We start from the raw sequence: 25,621 nt of genomic DNA on the forward strand, positions 1-25,621 counted from the left end.
AATAACTGGATTTCTTTCTTGATGGAGCTGCTTCACAGCTGACTCAGAGTCAGACTCATCCTCATCCCAGTTGAGTGAATGATTGATATTGTTGTGACCAGAAACCATGAGGTGGAGAATATCCAATCTGCTCTGGATATAAACTGAAGAAATTTTTTTTCTATTTTTTTTGGGATATTGTATTTTAGATTAATGTGCCCAGGAGGAGAGGTGGTGTTGCTTGTTCTGTGGTGGGCTTGTCTTTGAGAAGCTGTACTTAAATAAAACTCAGAGAGTGATTCTCCACTTGCCTTTGGAGAGGATAATTACTATGGTTTCAGTGAGTGAAGATCCAGACTGTTATGTAGGTTTCCATCATGTGATGAACTCAGGGTTTCATCCCAAGACACTTTCTGTGAGCTTTTCCCACAGCAGGACATCTCCCTCCCATCCTGTCCTCTTCCTAAGGCTAACCTTGAAACCTCTTTCCTACAACACATGCCTCAGTACCTCTTTACCACAAAAACATGCTGTATCTGATCTGTTAGAATAAACCAGCTGTCCACTGCCTCCCCTCTCCCTTTCACATGATGATTTTCTCTTTATCCAAGAGTCTTTTCTTCATACACTTAAATCACACCCTCTCTCTTTCTTGTCAAGATGCTGTAGGGTCCAATAGCACCTACATACACCCTAGCCTTGCTCTATGATGACAATCTTTTTGTATTGATGTTATCACTTTTTTCTTATCTCTTTTACAAGAACAGAGCACATTGGTGAAAACAAGGTGATCTTTGTGTTGTTCACATTGTACGTACAGGTTATAGACTTGGTCCTAACATGTATGAGGTGTTTAGGAAATGATAGGGATGGAAAGACCTTTGAAAACTAGGTTATATTACTCATTCACAGTGGGTGCTATGTTTCTAATTCTGTCCTGACTTTTCATGGTCTTCAGTTCCTAGATGTCAGATTCAGGGTACTGAATCTGTCATCTAGGAGTTTTTGACCAATATGAAAAAACACAACCTGGAACAAATCTTCCTGTCTAATATTGCCTAGCAATGTCTCCCTTATGTTTCTCCCTTGCCCTCTTTATACTATGATAGGGGGAGGGTTCACTCATGCAAATACTGTTCTTCCAGTTTTCTGACAACCCCTTGGACCTGATTCAGGCTGCTTTGCCTAAGGATGTCACATGGGCAAGAGTGGTGCTGGATAGTCATAGGCATTGAGGTAAGTCAAAGCTGTGAGCCCTGATCAGAGGTAGGGTCAGGTGGCTCCTCCTAGCTCTCACCACCCCCGAATCTACAAATATGAGCCTCAAGTGATCCCTGGTGTTCAGATCCATGCATAACACCGTGTGATATATCAAGAAGTCCCTCAGAGATAATCTTGTTTATCCAGTGCCCTGTTCATAGCTCCTACCTTAATGCTATGACAGTTGAGACGTGTTGTGAGTTCCCAATTGCCTCAAACCAGCACACATACTCAGATCAATATTCTTAGAGAATATAGTCACCTTACTGCTCATTGACAGGACTGAAATTTTGTCTGTTGTATAATTTCATCTCAGATTACTATCAAGAAGAACACAGGGGATATCAGCCAGTTCTCCTGCAGCACATAAATTTTCTCTTAAGAGTCTTTTCCACCTGGACAATGAATACTGCATTTTAAAATTGGTCTTTAACCAAGTTTTATGATCATATTATTTTTCTCATAATATGCCAAATGAAAATATCTGTTATACTTAATATTATATAGTAGATAGGATTCACTTTCTTGTTTACAAAACTATAAATAAAAGATTATAATCTTAACCTTTTATAGCTTATCCACTGAATTTCAGTAGAGCAACTCTTACGGCACATGTATGAATGATGTACAGTGAATTTTCCCTAAGCTCAGAGATTTTTATTGGATATTAGAGTGTTTTCCATTATATAGCACACATTTTCTTTAGTTTACCTTAGTTTCGCTAGAGTTCCCTTCTATTATGAGAGAAAATGCTGAAGATGAATATTGGGGCTATTAGCTTACTGAGGCTGGAAAACAGATTAGAAACTCAGCATGGTGTAGTATTTGGAAAAAGGTGTGGCTGTATGCCAGAGATATTACACATTATTGAATAATGAGTGGTATCACAGATTAGAAGCTGAGAAGGATATTATACTTTTGTAAATCTTGGCAAGTCCATTCAGGACTGCCAATAGGTAGACTTAAGCCTGATAATACTTAATCGCCATTGGCTAAGAGTCAGGTTCTCTCTTTCACAAACTCCCAGGATGATGAGGAAGTGACTGAGACTGCAACTACATGAATAATATCCCAGTGTTGGAGGATCACTCATCAGAGAACCAGAGATGAAGTGAGTAGTTGTGTTGTGATGAGAGAGAAAGGTAGCACCTTGTGTAAGTTGTAGCCAGTGAAGAGGTGTTTGTGCTGTTTTTTGGTTTCATTTTCACCTAAGGAAAGAAGAATTGATAAGTGGTACTGGGAGATGTTGGGAGCTGAGCTGCTGGTTTACATTCTGAGAGTTCTCATTCCTTCCTTCAAATGGTAATAGGAGGTTTCATGAATATTTTTCTATGTTATTCTCCTCTTGAGCCTATTGAATTTCAAGCAATTTGTCCTAGGTGAGTTCCAGTGTTCCTAGAACTGAGACTGATGTTAGAGATGGCATTTTTGGATAAAGGATATGTTAATCATGTCATATAGTTTATGTAGTTGTATTTAGATGGGAGACATTACTGTGTGTTCCTTGAGCAAGGTTTTAGACTGTTGTCAACATTTTAATCATAGCAAGGAGATCTAGGTCTGAACCCAGCACCATTGTCAATGAACTCTTCCCCCAGGACGTTAGCTCACTGAGACCCCATCTAGTTCCAAAAGCCAGCCATGAACCCTCTTCCTCTTTCTCAGCCTTCAGTGCAGACATCCCCCAAAAGTCTGCTGAATCTGTCCTATTCAGGAAGCCTAACTTGTCACACTGCTTTTCTCTCCCCTTCTGCTTTGTTCATCTTCAGTGCAGCAGATGAACTTTTCTTCAAAAACTTAAAACAGATTCTGTCTTTCTTATAAAACCTCCAAAGATTCCTCTGCCCACACTCGTTCTGTCCTGACACATCATTTTCTCAATATCAGGTCATTCTCACATTGGCATCTAGATTGTTTGATCACAATGAGAAAAATCATCATGTGAGGCTGAAAAGGAGTGTATTTGGGTTCCAATCTGGGGGATGAGGCAGGACACATTCCCTGTAGTGTGCCCCAAACTCTGACTTTTGATAAAAAAATAACTTTATCCGTTATCTTCTCCAAGATATGGGTGCTGCAGAAGAAAGCAAAATCACTGAAAAGCAGGTTTTGTCTGACTTTCTCATTGTCATTGAACACTGTGTGAGCAAAGATCCTTTCCCAAGTACTGGTGTATTAATCAGCCTATAGCCACAAGATAGTGAGGGAGCCTGTGCTAACTGACCTGGAATATGAATACTCTAGTCATCGTCCTTCAGTGTCTAGTCCTAGTATGATATGGAGGAAATTGTGTCATTACCATAAAGTTGCTGCTACCAGGGCTCATCCCTATTCCCAGCAATGCTGCTGCTTCCAGTGCAGGAGATTGTGACTCTGCCCCACAGGCCAGTATGCTAAAGATGATTGAATCAGCACAGACAGAGCCCAGAAATGTGAACGTCAGGGGAAAACAGAATTAAAGAAATGATTTAGTTGAGAGAAACATGTTTATTGTAAGCTATACTTTCATCCTCATAACCAAAACAAGTTTACAGTCATATATGCAGTAAATAGAAAGAAGACAAAGAAGGAATCCCATCACTGGAAGATTCTATACAGCTCTACATCCTGAGGATCCTCACCTGGGACTGAGCTTCCCAAGTCTCTCTTTGTCACAACAGCAGTGAGAAGTCAGGAAGGAGCTCATCATACAAATCAGAACCTAACCTGAATGTAGAAGCTCAATTATGGGTCTGGAATATGAGACATGCTTGGAAAACTGATTCTGGGAGTGCAAGGTCCCTGGTGATGGGCTGTTTTATATTTTCCAGGATCCTGGGAGAACATACCTTCCAGGCTCAAGTGAGTAAGTGATAGATGGTTCCAGACGAAAGTCATGTGGTGTCTTTTAGGTGGGATCTGTATCACAGATGCCTAGTGACAGTGCACAGTTGCCTTCCACCCAGACATGCACGGTTTAGCTTCTGCACTTTCTACTTTACTTTCATAAAAGAATGGATGTAGCTGGGTGCCAATGAATTATGCCTGTAATCCTAGCTACTCAGGAGACAGAGATCAGGAGAATTGCAGTTCAAAGCCAGCCTAGGCATAATAGTGAGACACCCTATCTCAAGTAAGACCTTCACCAAAAAGAGCTTGTGGAGCAGCTCAAGGTGTAAGCCCTGAATTCAAATCCCAGTTCACAAAAAACAAAAAAGAATGGATGTAGGCAATGCCCATGCATAATTTAGCCTCTTGTCTCTACACAACCATATCCTACCTTGAATCACCGGTTCTTCACTGGACTGTGACATCCCTGTGTGAGCACAGACTGAGAAGCTGTTTTGGTGTTTTTACAAAGACATTGGGACAAAGGCAGTGACCTAGTCCCACCTCCCCAAGAATCTCAGAAGGAGAATCTGGGACAGTGAACATGGACAGAGGACACTGACATGGTTACTCATGTTATCTTCCCCATGATTCTCAGGGACCGCTCCAGGCCCATTTACATTCCAGTTCCTAGCACATCATGTCTTTGCCCAAACTCTACAACCTGTGTGCTCTCCTGTTATGTTGCAACTTTCAGTCTCCTCTTTATGTTTCTCCCCTATTTTGCTGGGTCCTCTGGCCTTTTCTAAAGACCATCATTATGCAACTCAAATTGCCTCTTTGCATAATCCTGGTAACTTAGTCGTTCTTTTGATGACTTTACAGAAGGCACACATTGCATGGAACTGAGCTGCTGGGCATGATATCTCTCCCTTGGGTCCCCTGAATGAGGTTCTTTTTTGCTTCTTTTCCATTCCTGACCTGTGCCAGGCATGGAAAATCCCTTTTAGAGTACTGAACCTTAATATCCTTAAGTATCAAATTTTACTTTCACACAATTACTCAGAGAAAAATCTTGAAATATTATCTGAAAGATTTGTGATGAATGCTCTTTCCATAATGCTCAAAACAATTTGTCCATCTATTAGATAATCCTCTTTAAATGGCCTCTCCCAACACAATGCAATCAGTGATTTCTAGAGGAATTAGTAAACTGGACACATCAGAATTCAGAGCTTCACAAGCACAGTACCAGGTAGGAAGCCATCTGAAGTCATCTGCTGTGTACGCTCTTGAGAGATGCCATGCATCAGGTTAGAAAATGCTTTGGGCTTCACTACACTTTTTTATCTTCTACTCTGCAAAGAACTGAAATGCATTTCGATAGCAACCTTAACAAACAGTAATAGCATGAAGGATGCTTTGCATTATATTTGTGAAATAAGCAGGTTATGTATTGAAGAGCCACACATGGATGTACCTCATAAATCGATCTCTTTCACCATCAGTAGCAAAATCTATGTAATACAGGTGCAATTATACTTATCTATATACTGATGGGGCAAGAAATAGGATCTTAATAATAATAACCTATTACAGCTTAACAGCCCTTCAAACCAGATGCACACAGGTCTGGAATGTCATGGGGTGTCTTCTGTATGATCAATTGCAATTCAGCAAAATACAGAAAGGTCCAAGAGAAGTCTGCAGAGTCAAGTAAATCAGAAAAGTAGGAAGGTTTCTTATTTAATTTCCCATGGACTTGAAGCACTATATGAGCTTTGAGGCTGCATCATAGTCATTATTGACCTCATCACTAGAGTTCAGTGATGGTTAGACAAGGCAAACTGCCAGACTTGGAGCCAAGAAAACAATCATGGAACTTGAGGGTCTGCTGCTATTTCCATAATGAGGAGTTTTTGGAATGCTCCTGAAAACAGTTGGTATTGATGCACATAATTTCCACAAATGTTGCTGCTGCTTCAAGCAAAGGAAATGGCAACTTTCTGTCCAGGGTTCCCAGATTCTGAGGGTGGCTGATTCAGCAGAGATGGTGCCAAAGATAATGGAAGTGGGAAATGTACAAATATATTGATTTGGGGAATTCCCAGGAGAAGAAAGCAGAGCCTCATGCTCTTTCCAGGCCCTACCCATACTCCACATCTAGGCTCCTGTGCACTAATTAAGGAGCATGATTAACAGAGGGGGACAGGTGGAGGTCAACCCTGAGTCCTGTTTTCTGTGACCCAGAGATGAGAGTATATCCCTTTCCCTCTTCATTCTCTGAGTGTGTTTGTCCATTTGTACAAATGAGGTTCCTTAAGCATTTTGCTCACACTCTGGGCCCTGAACAGGACCCTGCTCTCAAAGATATCACAGTGCTATAGCTATAGAAGGGTGTGGTTGGGTGGAGATAGAGATAAAGAGATTTCTAGTTGTGATCCCTGAGCACATGCATCAGGCAGGACCATGTGGCTCATTTCAGCTCTTATCACCTCCAGCACCTTCAATAATGGACTCCATGAGGTGTTCAAGCACATGCACTTGATTTGTCACATGGTGAGCACTGGCACTCAAGCCAGCCCTGCTTTCCCACTGATATCTAAAGGGACATGGAAGTCTCTCTGTGGCCTCCCTCTTACCTCAAGTGTCTTCATCTTTATGCTGTTCTTATACTGCTCTGATGGGGAATCTCTCTACAGCCATCTTTAATGTTTATTGGCCAGGACTCATGAGGTCTCTATTGTGAAAATTTCTCTCTGATCAGGATGAAGGTGAGAAACATGAAGGTTTTGTTGTTATTAAACATGAAGGATATCAGTCAGTGTTTCTGAAACTCTGAAATTTATTTTAAAAGCCTTTCCAACCTGGAAAATGATAGTATATTTATAATTTTTTTTGACTACTATTTTCCACTATATCATTCTCCATACATTCTAATAGATTATGTCATAATGTATCAGAATGAAAAATACTTTATGCTTCATATGTCTTTACTTTATAAGCATTGTGAGCTAACTAAAAATGCACTTTCATTCTTCGCTAGCTTTTGCAATGAAATGCACCCTGAGGTGCACGTGCCATTTCTTCTGTGTTTGAAGAGTGAACTCCCTTTAAGATCAACTATTTCTTTCACTGGATCACAGAGTTCGTCAGGACATATTTTCTTTGTGAATCCTCCATTTCTCAAGTTCCCTTTCCTTTATTAAATAATGTGCTATCGATGAATATTGGGGTTATCACCTTACAGGAATTTATAGGGTATGAGAAACAAGGAGAAATATATTATTTGAACAGTAAAGAACTGTAGCACTGAGCATGTTATACAGTACTGGGTAATGACAGATGCTCCAGGTAGGAAGCTGAGGAGAGTCCAATGTGGTGGATTCAGGAAAATCTGCTCAGGGTTCACAATAGATGTACTTGTGCCCTTAGGGGCTGAATCAGAGTGCGTCTAGTGTAAGGCTTACTGTCACCCTGCCCAGCACAGAGGAGGATACTATGACAAAATCTCTGTGAGCAGAGCCCAAAAGAGGAGAATCCCAGGAAAGAACATGTTGTGAGCTAGGGAACAGCTTGTGTGATGGGAGAAGAGGCTCAATATGGGGTGTGTGAGAGGTTCAGAGGATCTTATGCAGAGTCACTGGGTTTGGTCCTCACCTGAGAAGACAGATGAAGAAAGGACACCAGGAAAGTGTGGTAAGCTGAGCCTTGGCCTCAAGGACTTGAGACTTCTTTTTGCTCCATCCTTCTGAGTAGACAAGACATTCATGAACATTTTTTCTGTTTTTATCATCTCATGGTAACTATAAATTTTAGAAAATTTGTCCTAGATGAGTGGTGTTGTGCTTTGTTTTGGGAGTGATGTTGGGGCTAACATTTCTTAGATGGACATATTCAATAAACCTGAGATGGGGATACTCCAATTTCCACTGGGTGGGAAAAATCCTATGGCTTCATTGAGCAAGTTTTGAGAGTGTTGTGGACATTTCTGTCACAGCAGATATGTTTAAACATAGAAGTCTAGACATAGAAAATGCCTAAGTCAGCACAAGGTTTCAATCCAACACCTGCCTGTGAATTCTTTCCCTCTGGGGCCATATATTCTCATACACGCACTTCATAAAACATCCTTGAACTCTCTTTTACCCTAGTGTCAGTGTCTCCTTCCCACAAAAAAATGCTGAACTTGAACTCTTCCAGTAATGTAGTTCCTGCATGTCTCCCTACCCTTTTCATCTACTCTGTAGCATTTGAAATTTTCTTTATGAGCTTAAATTCAGATTCTTACTCTTTCTTTTCAATTTTTGGAGTATCCTATGCCATTTTCTCTTTATGCTGTGATAGCATCTTTTTATTATAGATATATTTACATGATTTCCTTCTTTCTTCCAAAAAGTGTCATATCCATGAGCATAAAATCTTTTCTTTCTTGTTCACATTGTTCTCTGAGAACTGATACTTGGGGCTGGCACAAAGTAGGTGTTCACTGACTGATGTGATTGGACAGAGTGCTTGACACCTGGTTGTCCTGAGGCAGTCACTGTGGATGCTCTTCTTCTTGCTCTCTTCTGACACATCATGGACCCAATTTCAGAGGTGCCTGATCCTACAATCTAGAATTTCTGCTCATTGTGATAAAATAAATAAATTAAATAAATAAATAAATAAATAAAATGTGTTGTTGCAAATGATGAAATTTCAGTAAAGATTTTGATAATATGAAGCCTATTGTGCAGAACATGTTTCCTGTAGTGCCTCTGAAACCTGACTTTTGACAAAAAAAACAAATTTAATCACCTGACATGGCCAAGGCTTGGTTGATGCACTAGGAAGCCATGTCACTCAGATCTTTCTCTCCCTTCCCTGCTGGTTTGGGAATAATGTGAGCATTCATGTTAAGTGGCCAAACATAGGGAGTAATGATCCATCTCACCTTCTTCCTGGCTCACAGAGATACTCAAGGAGGCCATGTTCACAAATGTGGAGTTTGAGAAAGGCAACAGCACCCCTGCCTTTTGACACACAGGCATAGTAGGAATGTCTTAGTGTCCACTTTTTGCTGTCTTAAGGGATCAAGCAGGGAAGTTACCACACACAATGAGCTTAATCTCATGTCTCCACACACCCTGACCACCTAAAATTACCTGTTAATCTCACATTGTGGATTAAAGTTCAATCCTGGAACTCACTTTCCATGGTAGACATTCCATTGCCTGGGAGAGAGAAGTGTAGGACATTCAGAGGTAAGACAGAATAGTCACCCGACTCAGTGCAAAGGGAACTTCTGTTTCTTCTATCTTTCCAAGTCAGGCCAAAATATTCTCCCATTACTATTGGGCCCTGTTATTGGATGCCCAGCATCTCCCTGAGCATCCCTCTCTCTCAGTCTGTAACTCACTGATTATATTTCAAAGTAGAAAAGAAAATAGAAGTAGCCTCTAAATTCTGTCATAATTCTATATCAATGTAGATATCAAGTAAAGTTTTGAGAGAGAAGTGATGTTAATCATGGTGACACTTGTAATCTTTTCCACATTCTTCTTGGGGCACATTTATACCTTAAGTGTTCCCTAAAGGCCCATATACTAACAGCTTGATCACCAGGTTGTGGAGTTACTGGAACATAGAAGAAATTTTAGGAGATGGATTACATGGAAGATTAGGTCTTTGAGTGTGACCTTGTAGAAGAAATTAGAATGCTGTCCATTATTTAACCTGTTTCTTCTGCATTTGCTTGCCATCATGATGTATAGGTTTGCCACTGAACCAAAAACAACAGGAGCAAGTGACCATAGAGCAAAGTCTCTGAAACCATGAAACAAAATAAACCTTTCTCTATTAATAAACGTTCTAAGATAGTTTTTCCACAGCAACTGAAAGCTGACTAACACAGGGATTTCAACAGTTGTCCCCAGGCCACTGATGTAGCATGGGTAAGGAAAAAGAGGGAATGGAGATGTTCTAAGAAGAAATCTCATGTCTTTAGGCCTTCGGAGTATGTAAATCAGGGCAGAAGGGATTTCCCAAGGCTTCAGGGCCTCCATGTAACAAAGGGTCCAATGCACTGATACCTCCCATGTTGACTTCATGTGTTGGACCATGTGAAGGACCACATGGCAGTCAGGAGGGCACAGTCCCTATTCTCAGGGTGGATACAGCACTTAAATCGGATGGTGCTGATCCAAGAAATGCCACCTCATGGCCTCCCTGCAGGGGATCCTGAAGGGAGAAAACAGGTGAATGCTGCTCTTGCCTGGTGCCCAGCACCTGATCCACCTGCAAGAAGTAGACCTGTCATATGAGCACCCAAACTACAGGGTTAACTCAGCAGAGCTGTGGTCTGAAGGGCTTTTCTACTCCAAGTCCTTTCCAATTTGTTTTCACCAGTAACCCCTTCTCCAAAAGCTCATTCTTATTTAACAACTTGTTATCTGCTTCTCTGAGCTTCTGTCCTCAAAATGTCTTTTGCACAGAGAATTAATCCAAGGAAGAATCATCAGCTCACATATAAGAATTGTTAAAAATTGTAGAGAAAGGTTTTTTAAAGTTAAGAATTTAAAAATTATATATATGCACAAACAAAAAAAGGCATATTTATTTACATATATGAGAGAGAGAGGAAAATTTCTCCCAAAGTGTTTACTTGTTCTTTTCAGGTGCACTCTTATAATGTGAGATTCTGATTCATATTATCTAAAGACATCTCAAATAACACTATGTTATGGACTGGATATCAAGAGAGTACTGAAAGAAAATATTTGATATTATCCTACTGATGCTTATGTTTACCCAGCAACTGAAAGCACTGAAGGAACCATATGCTCAGTGGCTTGGTTTCTGCAGCTATTTGTTCTTATTACAAAATAGTACCTACAAGGGATTGTACTCTACCTCTGGTGAACACTTCCAAGAATTCATTGTGCACACCACTCTATCCTGGTCATTTGTGGGGAGTACCTGGATTCTACTCATGTCTTCTCTGTACATGAGGTGGAGCCTCCAGATTTGCCAGGAGACACTTTCAGAGCCACCCAGGGACCTCCACTAAATTAGCTTCTTCAGAGTAGCTAACAAACAGAATAAATCTCAGTTTGTGATTTTCTATAAAGTTTGGGTTAATTTCAACCCACAATCATGACACATTTTTGTATCAATTACAATAATTATTTAAATTACAAAATAGAAAGCAAGAATTTTTGAATGATACATGAAAGCAACCAATTATATTACACATCAATGAAGTACCTATATAATACTTCCTTTCCTTGTAATTTGTATGACCTTAACATAACAATGTGTAATATATTTTCTCTAGAGATAAAGAAGATAAGTCCAACCAAATTTCCCCAAATTGTTTAATGCTCACCCACTCAGTACAGTATTCCAGGCAATAGCATCTGCTCATCTCTTGGTCTTACATTGTGCTCTACTCATTTGTGTGTGTCCTGCAGCCAGTGACTAAATAGCTTATAGGAGTGTCTAGAAGACAGTCCTTCATGAGATATTTTATATTAATGAAAGTATATGATCTTCTGATGATACGCTTTAAAACTTGTGTGTACAAATTCCTCCTATATTTTTACTAAAGTTTGGATTACACAATACTTTCTGAATCATTTTGGTGTGTTAGCCTGACTGAATTTTTTACAAAAACCATAAAAGTATAGAGTTTCCCAAACAAGAATGTTAATAAGATTCCTTCAGACAACTTGAGAATAAGATTCTTGGGCACAAACACGAGTTTCTGATTCAGTAAGTTAGATGGGGAATTGCCTCTCTAGCTAGTTATGAGATGAAGCTTCCTTTTCAAAGAGAAATTAGGTACTAATTTGATGTTCAGGTTCACATTAATGAATGAGCATGTATGTTAATAAGTTTTGAATAAGAAGGTAGAAGAAGGGATCTCTGAGTTTCAGCGTTGGCTTGCATATTTGGAGGGAGGTGCCCTGCCCCATTATCATAGACAGAGAGGGAAGAGGAAGCACACAATTGGTGGAGATACAGTGAGAGATGGATACACCCAGGGAGAGACAGGATGAGCTGCATGGCCACAAATTCTGGAATGGACACTGCCCTGGAGCCTCATTTCACTATCATGGAATTGACCATCTCATACCTTCACCTTCTCTTCTGCATGCAAGGGCTGAGCCATTCTGAGCATATGAACAGGATTTTGTTGCACTTCCCCATGGGTTTACATCACTGTGTAAATGCCACTTCCCATATACAGTGCACAGTAATAATCTGCATCATTCTCAATCTTAGCCCCTGTGATGGTGAGGGAGGCTTTATTCCCTGTGATGGCACCAGAGAAGCGATCAGGGACTCCAGAGGGACGGTTGTTTGTGTTATAGATAAGTGTGTAGGGAGCTTGGCCTGGGATCTGCTGATACCAGCTAGGGTAGTTACTTGTAGACACTGATCCAGAATTAAGGCCACAGGTGAGTGTTACTGTCCCTCCTGGAGAAACCGACAATGATGGCTCCTGGGTCACCACAGTCTGAGAATTCACCCCTAAAACAAACAAGAGAGACAGTTATTGATATGCAGAGAAGCATCACCCTGACATCTTGCTTTTATGTGATCTCCTCTAGAGTGTGAGTCCCACTGACCTGAGCCATAAGTGAAGAGAGCAAGAAGAAACATTATTCTGGCCATGGTGGAAAACTTAACAAGTACCAGGTGTTCTCAAACACCTCAGCTTGAGTTTGATGTTCTCAAGGCCTTTTCAGGGCTCCTCCAACACATTGAAGTTTCTTCATGCAAATCAGCTTCCTTTGTTTCTGCACTGGTGTTCAACCTGGTGTCCCAGGGGAGAGATCTCGAAAACTCAGAGGACTGAACATCACAAATCACATTCTGCAAGGGAACATACACATTAATTTGGGGGTTGATGCCTTTTACCAAATCAAGTGCTTCATAGTGCTGTTGACCTCAGTACTCAATCTATTGTCTACAAGGCCTACTGGACTAAGTAATTTAAAAAGTTATACTTCCCATATTCTAATTTGTTCATCTACTTTATAATAAACTCACTTTCCTGCTGGTGAACTTTTCTGCCCTGCAAGAAAATGAATGCAGGTCCTCTTTGGACGTGATTAAAAGGCCCTTGTTACCACGCAGAGACCCCATTTGGACCCTACAGAGTAAGTCTGGGTGATTCTCACTCTATCTCCTACTCTCTCAGTCCTGGAAAGTGTCTCATGAGCTCCAGTATGGGCACAAGTCTTGGTATAGACACACAGAACAGCACTACAAAATTTCCAGTGCTGTCTGCCTCTGCTCTCAGATGTGGATTGTATAGAAGGGATTAAGGGGAACTGCAGATTGTCAGGAGAATGTTAATATGATCACCAGGAAATTGTGAGGTTCCTCCCAACAACCACTATAATAGCAAAGAAAAACATGTCTCTTATTTTCAGAGGTAAAGAACTGTGTTTCTGAACAAACTAATGTCGATATCCTGGAATATTTTCAAACACTCTGTAATTTATCAGTTTCCTAAGTTGTGTATCAGGAAGGCTCCTCAGGGCAATATATATTTGAAGGGATTATCTCATATCACAAATATTTACTGAAAATATATTACAGGCAATTAATAAAAGTATCAGCTGCAGCATATATGCATAAATTATTTGTGTCTGTACATGTTTGTTCCTGTGTACATCATGTGAATAGGTGTATATGTAAAACAATAGCTAAGGAGGATGGTATAAAAAGCAATACAGAAAGAAACAGAAATGGTAATTGGAAAGAAACCTTACCCTTATTAGTTTGCATTGCTCACTCTAAAACCCACTAAATTAAATGATAAATAACATACAGGTAAGGCATGTAGTCTAGAAAAAGGACAAAGAAAATGTTAATCTATGTATCACATATTTGATTAACAATAAACTAGGATTTCATAGTAACCAACAGGTAAATGTAATTCTGTAGAAAACCTTGGGCCTTGTCTGCAAAATTCTCGCACATCCTCAAGGCACAATGAATCAGAATACTTATTTTTCTGGGAAAATTATCATGGCAAAAAGGAGCTGGAAGTGAGTGAAAGGACTGGAACCTGGATATGGGTGAATATCTTGAAGTATCAGGATCCACTCTACCCAGGTAATAACTTTTTCTGCGTTGTGTTTTTTATCCTTCAATGACTGTGCTGCTGGATGCTGCCCACTCTGGGATGCATTAGTGATGAATCTCATTGCAGTCAATCCAGGGACTCCATCATTCTCTCCAACCTGCTTCAAGTCCCATGCTGAGACTCTGTTCTTGATTGTGAAATGTGACATTTGCCTCAGCATCTTCATACCAGCTGATACTTCAGAGTCCTTGTTCACCATCCTCAACATATCCTAAGAATAGTCCCTTTTCTGTCCAAATCTCTCTAAGGGTCAAGGCACTCTTTTTCAATATAGTATAGATTCTAATTTCTAACATACTGTTATATTGTGCTATAATTTGTGTGTTCTCCAAAGGTCCATAAGTAAAGGCTTTGTTCCAAGGAACTTGGTATTGGAAGACACTGTGGTGAATTCCGTTGTAGAACCTAGTGAGAAGTCCTTAGTCTACTGGAGATGTGTCCACAAAGGGGAATGCTACACCCCAGTCATTTTCTCTCTCTCTCTCTCTCTCTCTCTCTCTCTCTCTCTCTCTCTCTCTCTCTCTCTCCTGCTTTTGTGTTATTGTGACACAAAACTAATAATCCTATGGAAGGAATTTTGCATTTTTGAACTGACATTATTATTTTTAATGACAAATTGGTTTTTTATTTTTTGCTTATTTATTTTTCATTTTCATTCTTAAAAAATGTAATTATTATTGATTTACTGAGAGCATATTATGACATATAAAAAATTCTTACAATATATCCCAGTTGAATTCATTTCCTCCATTACTCTCCTTTATCCTTCCTTCCCCCATTCCTGGAACAGTTTTGAACTTGGGGTCTCACACTTGTTAGTCAAGGTCTGTACCACGTGAGCCATTTCCCAAGGTCTTTTATTTTGATTTTGTTTTTGAGATAGGGTCTCCTTACCCTTGTCCAAGCTCACTGTTAACAGGTGATCCTTCTGCCTCCACATCTCTAGAAGCTGGGATTGCCGGTATGTGCCACTATGCCCAGCTACAGCCTTGCTACAGGAACCCAGGTCCTTTAATTTCTAGTCCATTTACCATACTACACTGCATTCAAAAGATTCCTGTTATATTACAATGAATTTTTTCAGTGCTTTGGAAACACTTAAATTTTTATAGTTTTTTTATTAAGATATAGTCATTATACAGGGGAGGATTCATAGTGGCAATTCCGAGTAAACTTATATTGTACATGAGTTGCATTTCCTATCTCTCATCCTCAATTCCTTCCCTGCCCCACTTAAAGCAGTTGCAAGAGGTTTCTTAGTTCTATTTCACGTAGGTGTATGAAGTCCATCAACCACATACCATCACCTTAATCTCCTTCAATCACCCTTTCTCCTCCTGCTAGTATCCCCACACTATACCCTCCACACTGTACCAATTTACAGTAGGCATACACTTAGAAACCCCTGTGAATATCAACCTAAATATTAATAATGATAAACAGGAGTGTGAAATTAAGCCTAAATTAATTGGGCTTACAGATTTCTGGGGTTTTTTTTTGGAAGTTGGCCTTTTGCTTCTTTAATTTTCTATTATTAGTCCCCAACCACTCAGTATTCCTAATTAATTTTCTTCATGAGAATTGACTCCTTCTGTGTGGCTGTTCTCTGCCTGCCTACATATCTGTCCTGAACAATCACTAGACGAGGGAGACATAGTCAAACAGGAAGCAAGGGTGAAAGTCAGGTCAATGATCATGTAACTGCTGGGGACACACGTGCAGGAAAGTCTCACTTCAGTGAGGACACTGCTTGTTGGAGTACATAAAGTCAGTTGAGTACTTTCCTGTGTCACCTGGCCCAGAGCTCTATCCTCTCAGGACCAGCCCAGCAGCGCCCTCTGCTGACCACAGATTCTGCGTTTTCAAACCCTATCACATCCAGAGCTCAGGGAAAGGTCTCCTGATTACGGGAATCGATTTTTCTGATATCATTTCCCTATACAGAAGAATGAGTCACCTTTTCCACACTTCCTATTTGGTCCTGAAATACCGATCTCTTCAGGACTTTCATGACCTCCATATTTACAAACACAGTGCTTATGGTGCGACATTTCAGGGACATTAGAGATTCTTGGAGCACTTGAGACAGTTCAATCTCTACCACCACTGAGGGCAGTGTGGCTCACATCTCCAAAACACCATGAAGTGCCAGGAACAGTTCCCCAGCATCCCCTGATGTCCAGAGTTCCCTTAGGGTGCAGGTGATGAACTTCAAAGTTATATGTCTTGATTGGACAACATCCTGTTCTTGGAGTTCCTAAGTGAAGAGGAACATGTAGGTACAATTTCATAACCACCAGTATGCTTTCTTTTATTTTAGAGTTATGTAATACAGGGAATAAAATTGTCAGAGAGCAGATAGTACTACGATGTTAGAAGCTCTATAAAATACAAAGCATGTAAACAGTGGAGACTCACCCTATTTCAAACAGTGAGGCCTGTCAGGGGAGCTCTTATTTAAGTTGGATAAGAAAAAAAACTTAAGTACAGTTAAAAAGGAAGCAGGAAGAAAATACTGTGTGCCACTACTCTAAAAACAAGGATACTTTGGTGTTTCTACAGACCAGCTAATCATGGATGCTCACAGCAAACTGGGAACCTGATAAGGATAGAAGATCAAAGGTATTCTTTAAAAATTAGTTTTTCAGTAAAAAAAGAGAAGTGTAAACACGTTGAAGATATACATTGGAGTTTTCTTCATACGTACAATCCTTACAATTTTAAACAGAAAGGCCTCTAGAGTAAGAAAGGAGGAACATTGTATAAAACATGTTACAACTGTATTTAGAGTAAACAGGCAGATATTATTGCTACTTAATACTCTACAAAATATGACATTGAAATGGTTTCTTCATTCATAAAATAACTAAATGCGTGGAAGGAGTCATGAATTTTGACTTCAAAGTTCAGAAAGACTGGACTGTGTGCTTGTGTAATAAGTAGGACAATTCAGCTATGGTGTTGAAGTTGGCATTTGGAAACAGGAGTGAGCAGTCCCTGATGGTGGAACTGCATGTTCAGAAAAAATGAGCCTTGGAACGAGGCTGGATACAAGGTATTTAGTCAGTAAAGAAATGTTAAAATGACTCTTGAAATATTTTATTAATTAAGGCTGACTCTTGATAAGGTGGACTATTTTTATTTAAGCATTCTTGCAGCACGTTCCTTCCATTCCAAGGTGCAAGTGGTAAGGTAATTGCAGGTTCAATACAGACTTTCACCCCCCCTTAACCTTCTCACATCTTCCAGTGCATTTTTCACATTACTGCAACATCTTGGTGACTACCTCAACCAACTCCAGTTCTTTTCTATTTTTGAACTGTTATCAAAATTCTACATTCACCCATGCAACTTAAGGAGTTTGATATACAATCTAAGACATTTACTCTTCTTGCGTGGGCATGGGAAGTAGAAATTCAATATTGCACTTGGCCTCAGTTATACAGGTGTAGTCAGTTTCTAACCCACCCGCTATTCTTTTTTAGCCCTCTCCCCCCTACAGAGACTTTACCTTTTCTTCCTCTGTCCTCATCCTGATGGAAGTGAGCTATCAGGAGAAAAAATGACATTCATTCATCTAATATGACTTCTTAGTAGTTATTTTCACCCCAAAATTTTCTCTTTATATTTGCGTGCTTACCTCTTATGGCTCTTAGTTAGGTTTGAAATTGTTTTCATATAGGATTTTAATTTGGGCTTTCTATGGAGTAGGCTAGATTTGTCATCTGGTTCTCTGTTAATGTAGCAATAACTGAGAAAATCAAATTATAAAGAGAGAAGTTTCTCTTTGGCCTACACATGTGTAAGGTTTAGTCTATAACTGCATAGACTCACTGGCTTTAGACCTGTGATTAGGCAAAACATCATAGCAGAATCAAGTAGCAAAGAAGGAATGTCCATCACATGGCTGGGAGGAAGATGAAATGTCCTTGAAGGGACATTTTCAATGACTGTAAGATCTTTCTTTAGTGTCAACATATTAAAGTTTCTATCACCTCCTAATACTGCCATGAGGCTGGGTACCAGACCTTTGACACATAGTCATGGACATCTTCTCTAACCCTAGCCCTAAGACTTGTTTGAGTCTTATTGGAGAAGGGGGAGTTCACTGTCTACAGGAAAGAACACTTGCAAAGGAAGCCATGGAGACTTAGGGTATATGGTGGTCTAGACCTAAGCATGAAGAGAGCAATGAGGAGGGGCACATGATGCTCATCACAGTGGAGATTTGCTCACAAGCTTCCATGTCTCATCAGAGATCTTTGCTATTGGGAGTGTTAACTCTCCACCTGTGTACACATGTGTGTGGGCTGAGTTTATCCTAAACACCTCATACTTCTTTTTAAAGGAGATACTTCACTATGTAACTTTATATAATTTTAGTGGGAACAGACTACATTACCCCTTCTATAAAAATATTATGGTTTCTTCACTTCTTCTCAATTATTCTCATCTATACTGAGTTACCAAAAACGACCTGTTTGGTGACTGCTTAGAACTTAGCCATTTCCCAGCCTTGTGTGAGTTGTGAAAACTGTTTAATCCCACAGATCCTAGTTATTCTCTTATAAGACAGTGTGGTTTTCATTCTTTGCATGTAGAATTTTAGTTTAATCACAAAGAGGAAGGGTCCCATTTAGATTATTGAATGTGTTAATTGCTGCACGAATCCATCTTTTCAGAACTCTTGTACCTGCAGGATTCTCAGGTACCTTGGCCTCTGCTCTCTCTCTGTCTCCTGTTCAGAGAGGCTCTGTATCTTCTCAGGGCCTCTCTCTTTCCACTCTCTAGACTGGGAATCCTGAACACAAATGATCACAGGGTTCACATACATATTCTGTTTTCCCCTGTATATCCCAGTTTTGCACTGGTTGTTGCTTAAGCTTCAAAATTCTTTGTGAATTATATTTTGAAGTTTTCCTTTTTATCATAATGTGGGTAGTTTGAACTTTTCAATGTTACTCCATCAGATATGAAGAGTTTGTAATTTAATCTAAATAATATTTTAAATTTAATATTTTCTATATATATCATACTGAATTCTCAATTTTATTCTGATGCAAACTTCTTATAAGTAGCAAGTTTCTATAGGCTATTGTGTTTTTTGTGTCTGACTGATCCATAGTAAACAAAGTCCTTCCTAGCTGACTGCAAACTTTTGTCTGTTTCAGTATTGACAAATGTATTTCTTATTCTTCCATCAATATCCTAACAATGTTGAATTAATAATGCTTTAAACAATTTTTCATCTCTAGCAGAGAATGTTCTTAGCAATTTTGTTTATGTGAAAATATTCTAGGATAGTTCACCATTTACTTTTTTCAAAATAATTGTCAAGGGAAGAAATTCAAGATTCCCACCAAGTTTTCCTCACATTTATTAAAATAAGTTCATTTCCTTTTATCTCATTTCTTAAGAAAATATTTTATTCAAATATTATCTTTATGCATTTTTCCAACCTTTGTTTTCTATGAAATGTAAGAGATTAATGTCTGAAAGTTATAATTATACCAAAATAGAACCTCTTCATGGTATATTATAGTGAAAAATTAGCACAGAGAGTAGGCAAGGATATTGAAGGCAAAAAGAGAGAAAGAGAAGAAAAAATAATGTATAAAGGTAAATATATCAAAACAATAGCAGATTTTTCACAGTAACCTTAAAAGCAATAAGGGCATGGAGTAAGGTATGTAAGCACTGAAAGAAAACAATTTCAATCCTAGGTATTCTACCTAGCACAGTTATAATTCAAAATTGAAGGAGGAATAAAAACCTTCCAAAAGTAAGAGAAACTAAAACAATACTTTCCTCTAAATTACAGTACAGAAAATTCTCAGAGTAATCCTATACATACAAGATGAAAATGAACATAGCATGAAAGGATGGGAATCACGAAATCTTAAGAGAAGAGCTGACAAGTAATTAGAGAGCAGTATAGAATTCATTTCAAACACACAAATCCTTCAGAACATTGAATGGTTTGATCATCTTTTCTGAGGCTTTTTGTGATATGAGAGAAGACACAGGGCAGATGGGGATTCTGAAAAGTGTGTCAAGACAAGAGCCCTTTCCACTGCAAAAGACTTCTCATTCATCTGCCCCAGCATACAGTGAATCCTTAGGTCACTCAGATCAACTACAACCAACTACCCACATTCATACAGGTCTGTCACATTTATATCCTTAGCACTCTCTACAACAGTCAATATTGTAGTTATTGTAGTTATTATTATATTATCCTATTTTTGACCTTTCTGTGTTTCTGTATCTCCCTGAGATACCCATTGAAATTAAATGTGCTTTTAAATTACCTTCAAAATTCGAAATAACATATTTTATCATCTTGAAGAATTCAGAGTGTGTTTTAAGATAACTAACTTTTTTCTCATACTTTCCCATGTGAGTAGGTATGGTGGTTTTTATGATTTACATTTATACTTGTTATTTTTATATATCTTGTTAATGAAACTATTGTTTCTTGCCAAGAGTACAGGATTCTATCTTCTATGCTTTGGTTGTAAGCTGTCCTTGTTTTGGCCACTGTGGTTGCTGCTACTACATTGCTTTCATGAAGCTCACCGTCATACGTGTTTACTGGTTCTTTGTAAAAATAGACTTGCTTAACAACAGATAAAAACCAGCTTTCCATACCTAATTCTTTGTGTGCTAAAGAAAGTTGTTCCAGATGACCAACTGTGAGTTTGATATTCCTCAAGTTATCACTGGTATTTTATTTTCTTTTACTTTGATTTTAACTTGCAACCTTATTTACTCTTCTATATCTTCACTGGTTTCATGTCTTATGGATAACTACCTCGATAATCATCAAAAATCATACATGACCTCATCTTTTCTACTTCTTTCTTTCAATCTTTCATTGATCTTCCTTTCCCTGTCCTCTACTGTCCTCCTTCCTCATTCTATTTTGTTTAAATATGGTTTCTTTTAACCAATCTCTTTGTTCTTTTTCTGCCAGGGCACCTCTTCATAAAGAGACATGCTTAGCTCATACCATAATTCCTTAAAGAAGTTCTTTTCTTCTCCTCACTACGGGGATATAATACATGTGTTAATATCACATTCATTCACTCATATTTTCAAATTTCTGAGTTTTTATTTATTTTAGACAATGTTTATGGATGTTTCCTTTTTTTGCTTGACTTCTCTAATTGAAATTGTCCTATGAATTACAACTAGATGACAGAATCAGACCAGGCATCCTCCTAGAACCCTTGTTGACCCCAGAAACCTGTACCACAGCCCTGAATGGGGAGGAAGTGAAGCAGTGCAGTCATTCCATGAGAAGAGGCCCCATAGTTCTTCTTTCTAAGGCCCCTTACAGAGGCCCCACATCACATCTCTATTACCCTTTCACAGGTCAGTTGGGAGCAGGATCCCTTCATTCTCCATACCTTGAATGTCACAGTCCTTTCTTAAGTCATGACTTGGTATCTTCTGCATGCAGTAGTTTTATGAGGGTGTGAAATTAATGGATTACCGAGCATTGTGACTCAACTATGTAGCAGGGGACTGGATTTGTCACTGAAGATGGTATCTCACAAACCTTCTTGGACAGGCCAGAAATCATGATTCTCCTTACCTCAGCCTCCTATACAGTATGATTAACAAGAAAAATTCAGAAGTGAAATCTGTGTGTGTGTTTATGAATGGAAGTGTGGATTTATGGATGGATTCATGAATGGAAGTGTGCTTATGAATGTACATACTCATATTTTAGGCTGATTAGTGCTATTGTGGTAGGAAGATGTATTTGAGTATCAAAAATGAGCAGCAAAGATCAGCACATTGGGATTTTAGTCCTACTTCTCCATGACACTTCACAGAAGTTCCCAGTGTCTCAGAATCTGTCAGTGGATGTTGTGAGGGGATGAGATTGTATATTTGATTTTAAATAAAACTTTTACAAGTCGTTAGTGGAGAATCTATTTTCCAGTGGGTGTATATGATGTATAAGGAAAGCCAAAGCTGAACTCTGAATGTAGACATTCTGGCAACAACAGAACACGACTACCTACTTAAGTGTGTTGCTGCTCTTACCTATAGTCTCATACACAGCTTAAAACTAAACCCACAGGCTATAGTTTGTTCTGATATGTTTCTCCATCTTTGTATTCCTTGCATGGAAACAATGCATGAGTAAATAAGTGAAAATGAATGAATTCTGTATTCATAGGCTTGAATAAAGTTTAATCACATATAATCTGGTGAAAATTTGTACACCACACACTTACTGTGCATAGATTCCATATAGGTGTGTAATATGTTCACAGACCTCATGCTGCTTTGAATATTACTCATCTATTGAACCAACAATTGGTGTTATACCAAATCATTTTGTGTAATTCACCAGAAAGCAGAAGCAGAGAATGATAATTAGTTACCTTTATATTGAGCTAGTGGATTCTAAACTCAGGGATTCTTAAGAACTCAGAACATACACTTTCATAATCCAATACTTCTCAAACTGGGATGATTTGTTCATCTTGCTATCTTTAACAACTTATGTAGATTTTGGGGGATGAAAGTCACAACTTAGGAAGTAAGTCACTCTGTCACTTTTAATACATGGAAGCCCAACGTATTTTAAAACATATTAAAATGCATGAAACATCCTCCACCACAAGGCATGGTCCAGCCAGCACTGTCAAATTTCCCATTCAATAAATCTGTTGCTTGACTTGATTGCAGAGATTAAGAGGTTATCCATCAGGAAATAGGAAAATAAATTTTTATTTGGGAAACTATAAGGATGATTGGAAAGAAAATTCCAACTCTAGCATTCAAGCACACAACTGGAAAGGTATCTCTCCCTGGGTTGAAGGAAGACACAAGGTTGAGATGTTCTTGGGAGTTTATGTCTCTTTTCCTCATAGGTCTTGAGCTCTGTGTGAAATAGCTGACATAACCAGACAGACAGTGGTAATCAGCCTTATGCTCAGGCTGCAGCCCAGACATAGTCAGGGAGGCAGAGTTGGAGGAGCTGTCTTTGGATCCAGAGAACCGGTTGGGAATCCCAGTGGGTCTTTGATTGTATTTGTAGATTAGAATCTTTGGGGCACTCAAAGGGTGCTGTCGGTACCAGGACACATAGTTGTTGTCAAGGCTGCCACTGCTGTGTGTACAGGAGATGCAGATTGTCTTGCCAGGAGACCCTGACACAGACTGGGGTTGAGTGAACACAACCTCAGCCCAAGAGCCGGCAAGAAGGGAATAAGACATAAATTAATGAAGATTTGATGGACTCCTTAGTAGGAAGGAAGATAGAATATCATCCTTCCTAGTTTCATTCAGGTGCCCTTCCAGAAGATCCTATAGGCTACCACCTGTGCAGTGAGTAAGGAAGACAAGCACAAATGGGTCCCAGGCCATGGTGAACACACCACAGGCTCTGTTTCTTGAAGCAAACAGGCAGGCTGGAGTGAACCAACTCTTTTTATACGTTCCCTTGGTCTTCAGAGTGGAGTATCTCCATGCAAATCTTTCTCAGGCTGTGGCTGTTCAAGACCCTCCTCCCTCATTTAATGTTAGCATGGACTCCAGCTGAGAAAAACAGAGACTGAGGGTGCTGCTTTTTATTCCCAAGAGAGTACAGGAACACCTCCTGTGTGGGGGGGTGGAATAAATTGTGTTCAGTGAAGTAAATCAGGCTCAGAAAGACAAAGGTCATGACTTTTCTCTCATACATGGAAGATAGATCCAATAGACAAACATATACAGTAAAACAAGCATGAGCACATGCAAACTCAAATGTAGAACAAGTTTGTAGTGGCTCAACTACTCCATGGAACTTGGGAAGGAGGGAAAGGAAGAGATAATGACAGAGCATGAATAATATGGCAAAACATAAGGTCTGTGAAGGTAGAGGATATAAGGATGAGAAATGAAAGCTGTTAAAAGTGGGGGATGGGAGGTAAAGGGGTAGGGAGAGTATTACAAGGGATTAAATGACCAAAGTAATGCATACCCAGAGTGGGCATTCATTGAGAAACCTTTGTGACCATCAACTTAAATATTAATAACAAAAGACAGGACTGTAAAATACAAACATTGTGTGTGTGCAGGGGGAGTATTAATGGAGGGGGGGTTAAATGAAGGAGATTAAGGTGATGGTATATGGTTGATGGACTTCATAGTCTTATATGAAATAAAACAAAGACATTTCTTTAAGTTGTGTAAGGAGGGAGTTGAGAGAGAGAGACTATGGGGTGAAATAACTAATAAGCAAGACATGGCTATTGGAAGTTTCACTGTCCCACCAGTAAAAAGAATATATTCTAATAAAAAAATTGAAAAAAGCATCTAGGGTACAGTAAGCAAGTGCTTATGCCACAGTGCCCTCTGGGGAATAGAGGAGACATGTCAATCCTGAGCAGATGATGGTGATCAGGCTTCTGTCTTCCCCAACCCAGGCTTCTTGAATTTCCTACCAAAATATTAAGGGTCTCTACACAACATCTTATGCTTACTATTCATTTCCACCATTGTATCTATTCAGATGCCCCATGGCCTGCTACTGTCTTTCAAACATTCTGGTTCCTGTTGTGTTATTGGAGGTGATGAATTTCATAGAGAAAATAAGCTTTATTTGAGAAGAAAAGAAGACAAAAGCTGTACCTTCCCCAAAAGAGGCAACATGGGATGGGTGGCTCACTACTGAAATCACAACAACAAGGGAGATGACAGAGATCAAGAAGATTAGAGTCCAGCCTGGAAAACAATTTAGCAAGAACCAAATTCAAACAAGGTAAGCATGTTTGCTCATGCCTTTAATATCAGCTGCAAAGAAGCCTGAGTAGAAGAGTAATGGTCTGAAGCAGGGCTGGGAAAAAATGAGAGACTTTACCTGAAAAAATATCCTAAAACAAAGTGGCTGAAAGCATGGCCAAAACAGAAGAGCACTTGTTTAGCAGGTAGAGATCTGAATTCAAATGCAAGTACTGCAAACAAAAAGAACTAGGGAGTGATAAATTAATTTAACCAACTCTCATGTTCAAATACATCAAATGTTTTCTACATTACATGTTCATTTTTAGGGTATAATAATTTAAATATTTCATTTTTCTTTCTATACCAGTCTTGTGTATTTCTTCTATAAGCACTTACAATGATTTCTGTGACATATGTGTATACCAGGAATATTATTCAATTTAATTCATTATCAATGATTTTTTTAAAATGTACCTACATGAAATGTTTTCTTTACTTTCTTTCCTTATGATGTTGGGGACACTTTTGAGCATAAATTTTGCAGTAATTTCCTTAATTTTTAATGAGCAGGGATTGCTGCAGAATGAACATTATCTCACACTAGAATGAGGCTGTTATGAAACCTCTTTCCCATGGGTTCTTTTCTGGAGATTTTCCCTGTCTGCTTTCATGCTGTGAGAAGGGATAGGAATCTCCCTAACT

General features: G+C 39.1%; 2 protein-coding genes and 1 gene segment (V, D, J or C); all 3 read right to left on the bottom strand.

Moving 5' to 3' along the window:
* The window catches only part of LOC109700162 (immunoglobulin lambda-1 light chain-like), a 310,825-nt gene extending 298,012 nt beyond the window's left edge, over window positions 1-12,813 (bottom strand). Inside the window, exons 1-2 of the mRNA XM_074060988.1 lie at window positions 12,663-12,813; window positions 12,258-12,564 (exon numbers count right to left, since the gene is read on the bottom strand). Of these exons, the coding sequence (XP_073917089.1) occupies window positions 12,258-12,564; window positions 12,663-12,708 (353 nt within the window). The 5' untranslated portion in view covers window positions 12,709-12,813. The remainder of the gene's footprint in view (window positions 1-12,257; window positions 12,565-12,662) is intronic.
* Window positions 1-25,621, bottom strand: part of LOC109700167 (immunoglobulin lambda variable 8-61-like) — a 356,654-nt gene that overhangs the window by 289,716 nt on the left and 41,317 nt on the right.
* The window catches only part of LOC109684485 (immunoglobulin lambda-1 light chain-like), a 524,269-nt gene that overhangs the window by 261,251 nt on the left and 237,397 nt on the right, over window positions 1-25,621 (bottom strand). The window lies entirely within an intron of this gene.

Source organism: Castor canadensis, chromosome 18 (assembly GCF_047511655.1).
Source record: "Castor canadensis chromosome 18, mCasCan1.hap1v2, whole genome shotgun sequence".
Lineage (NCBI taxonomy): Eukaryota > Metazoa > Chordata > Mammalia > Rodentia > Castoridae > Castor > Castor canadensis.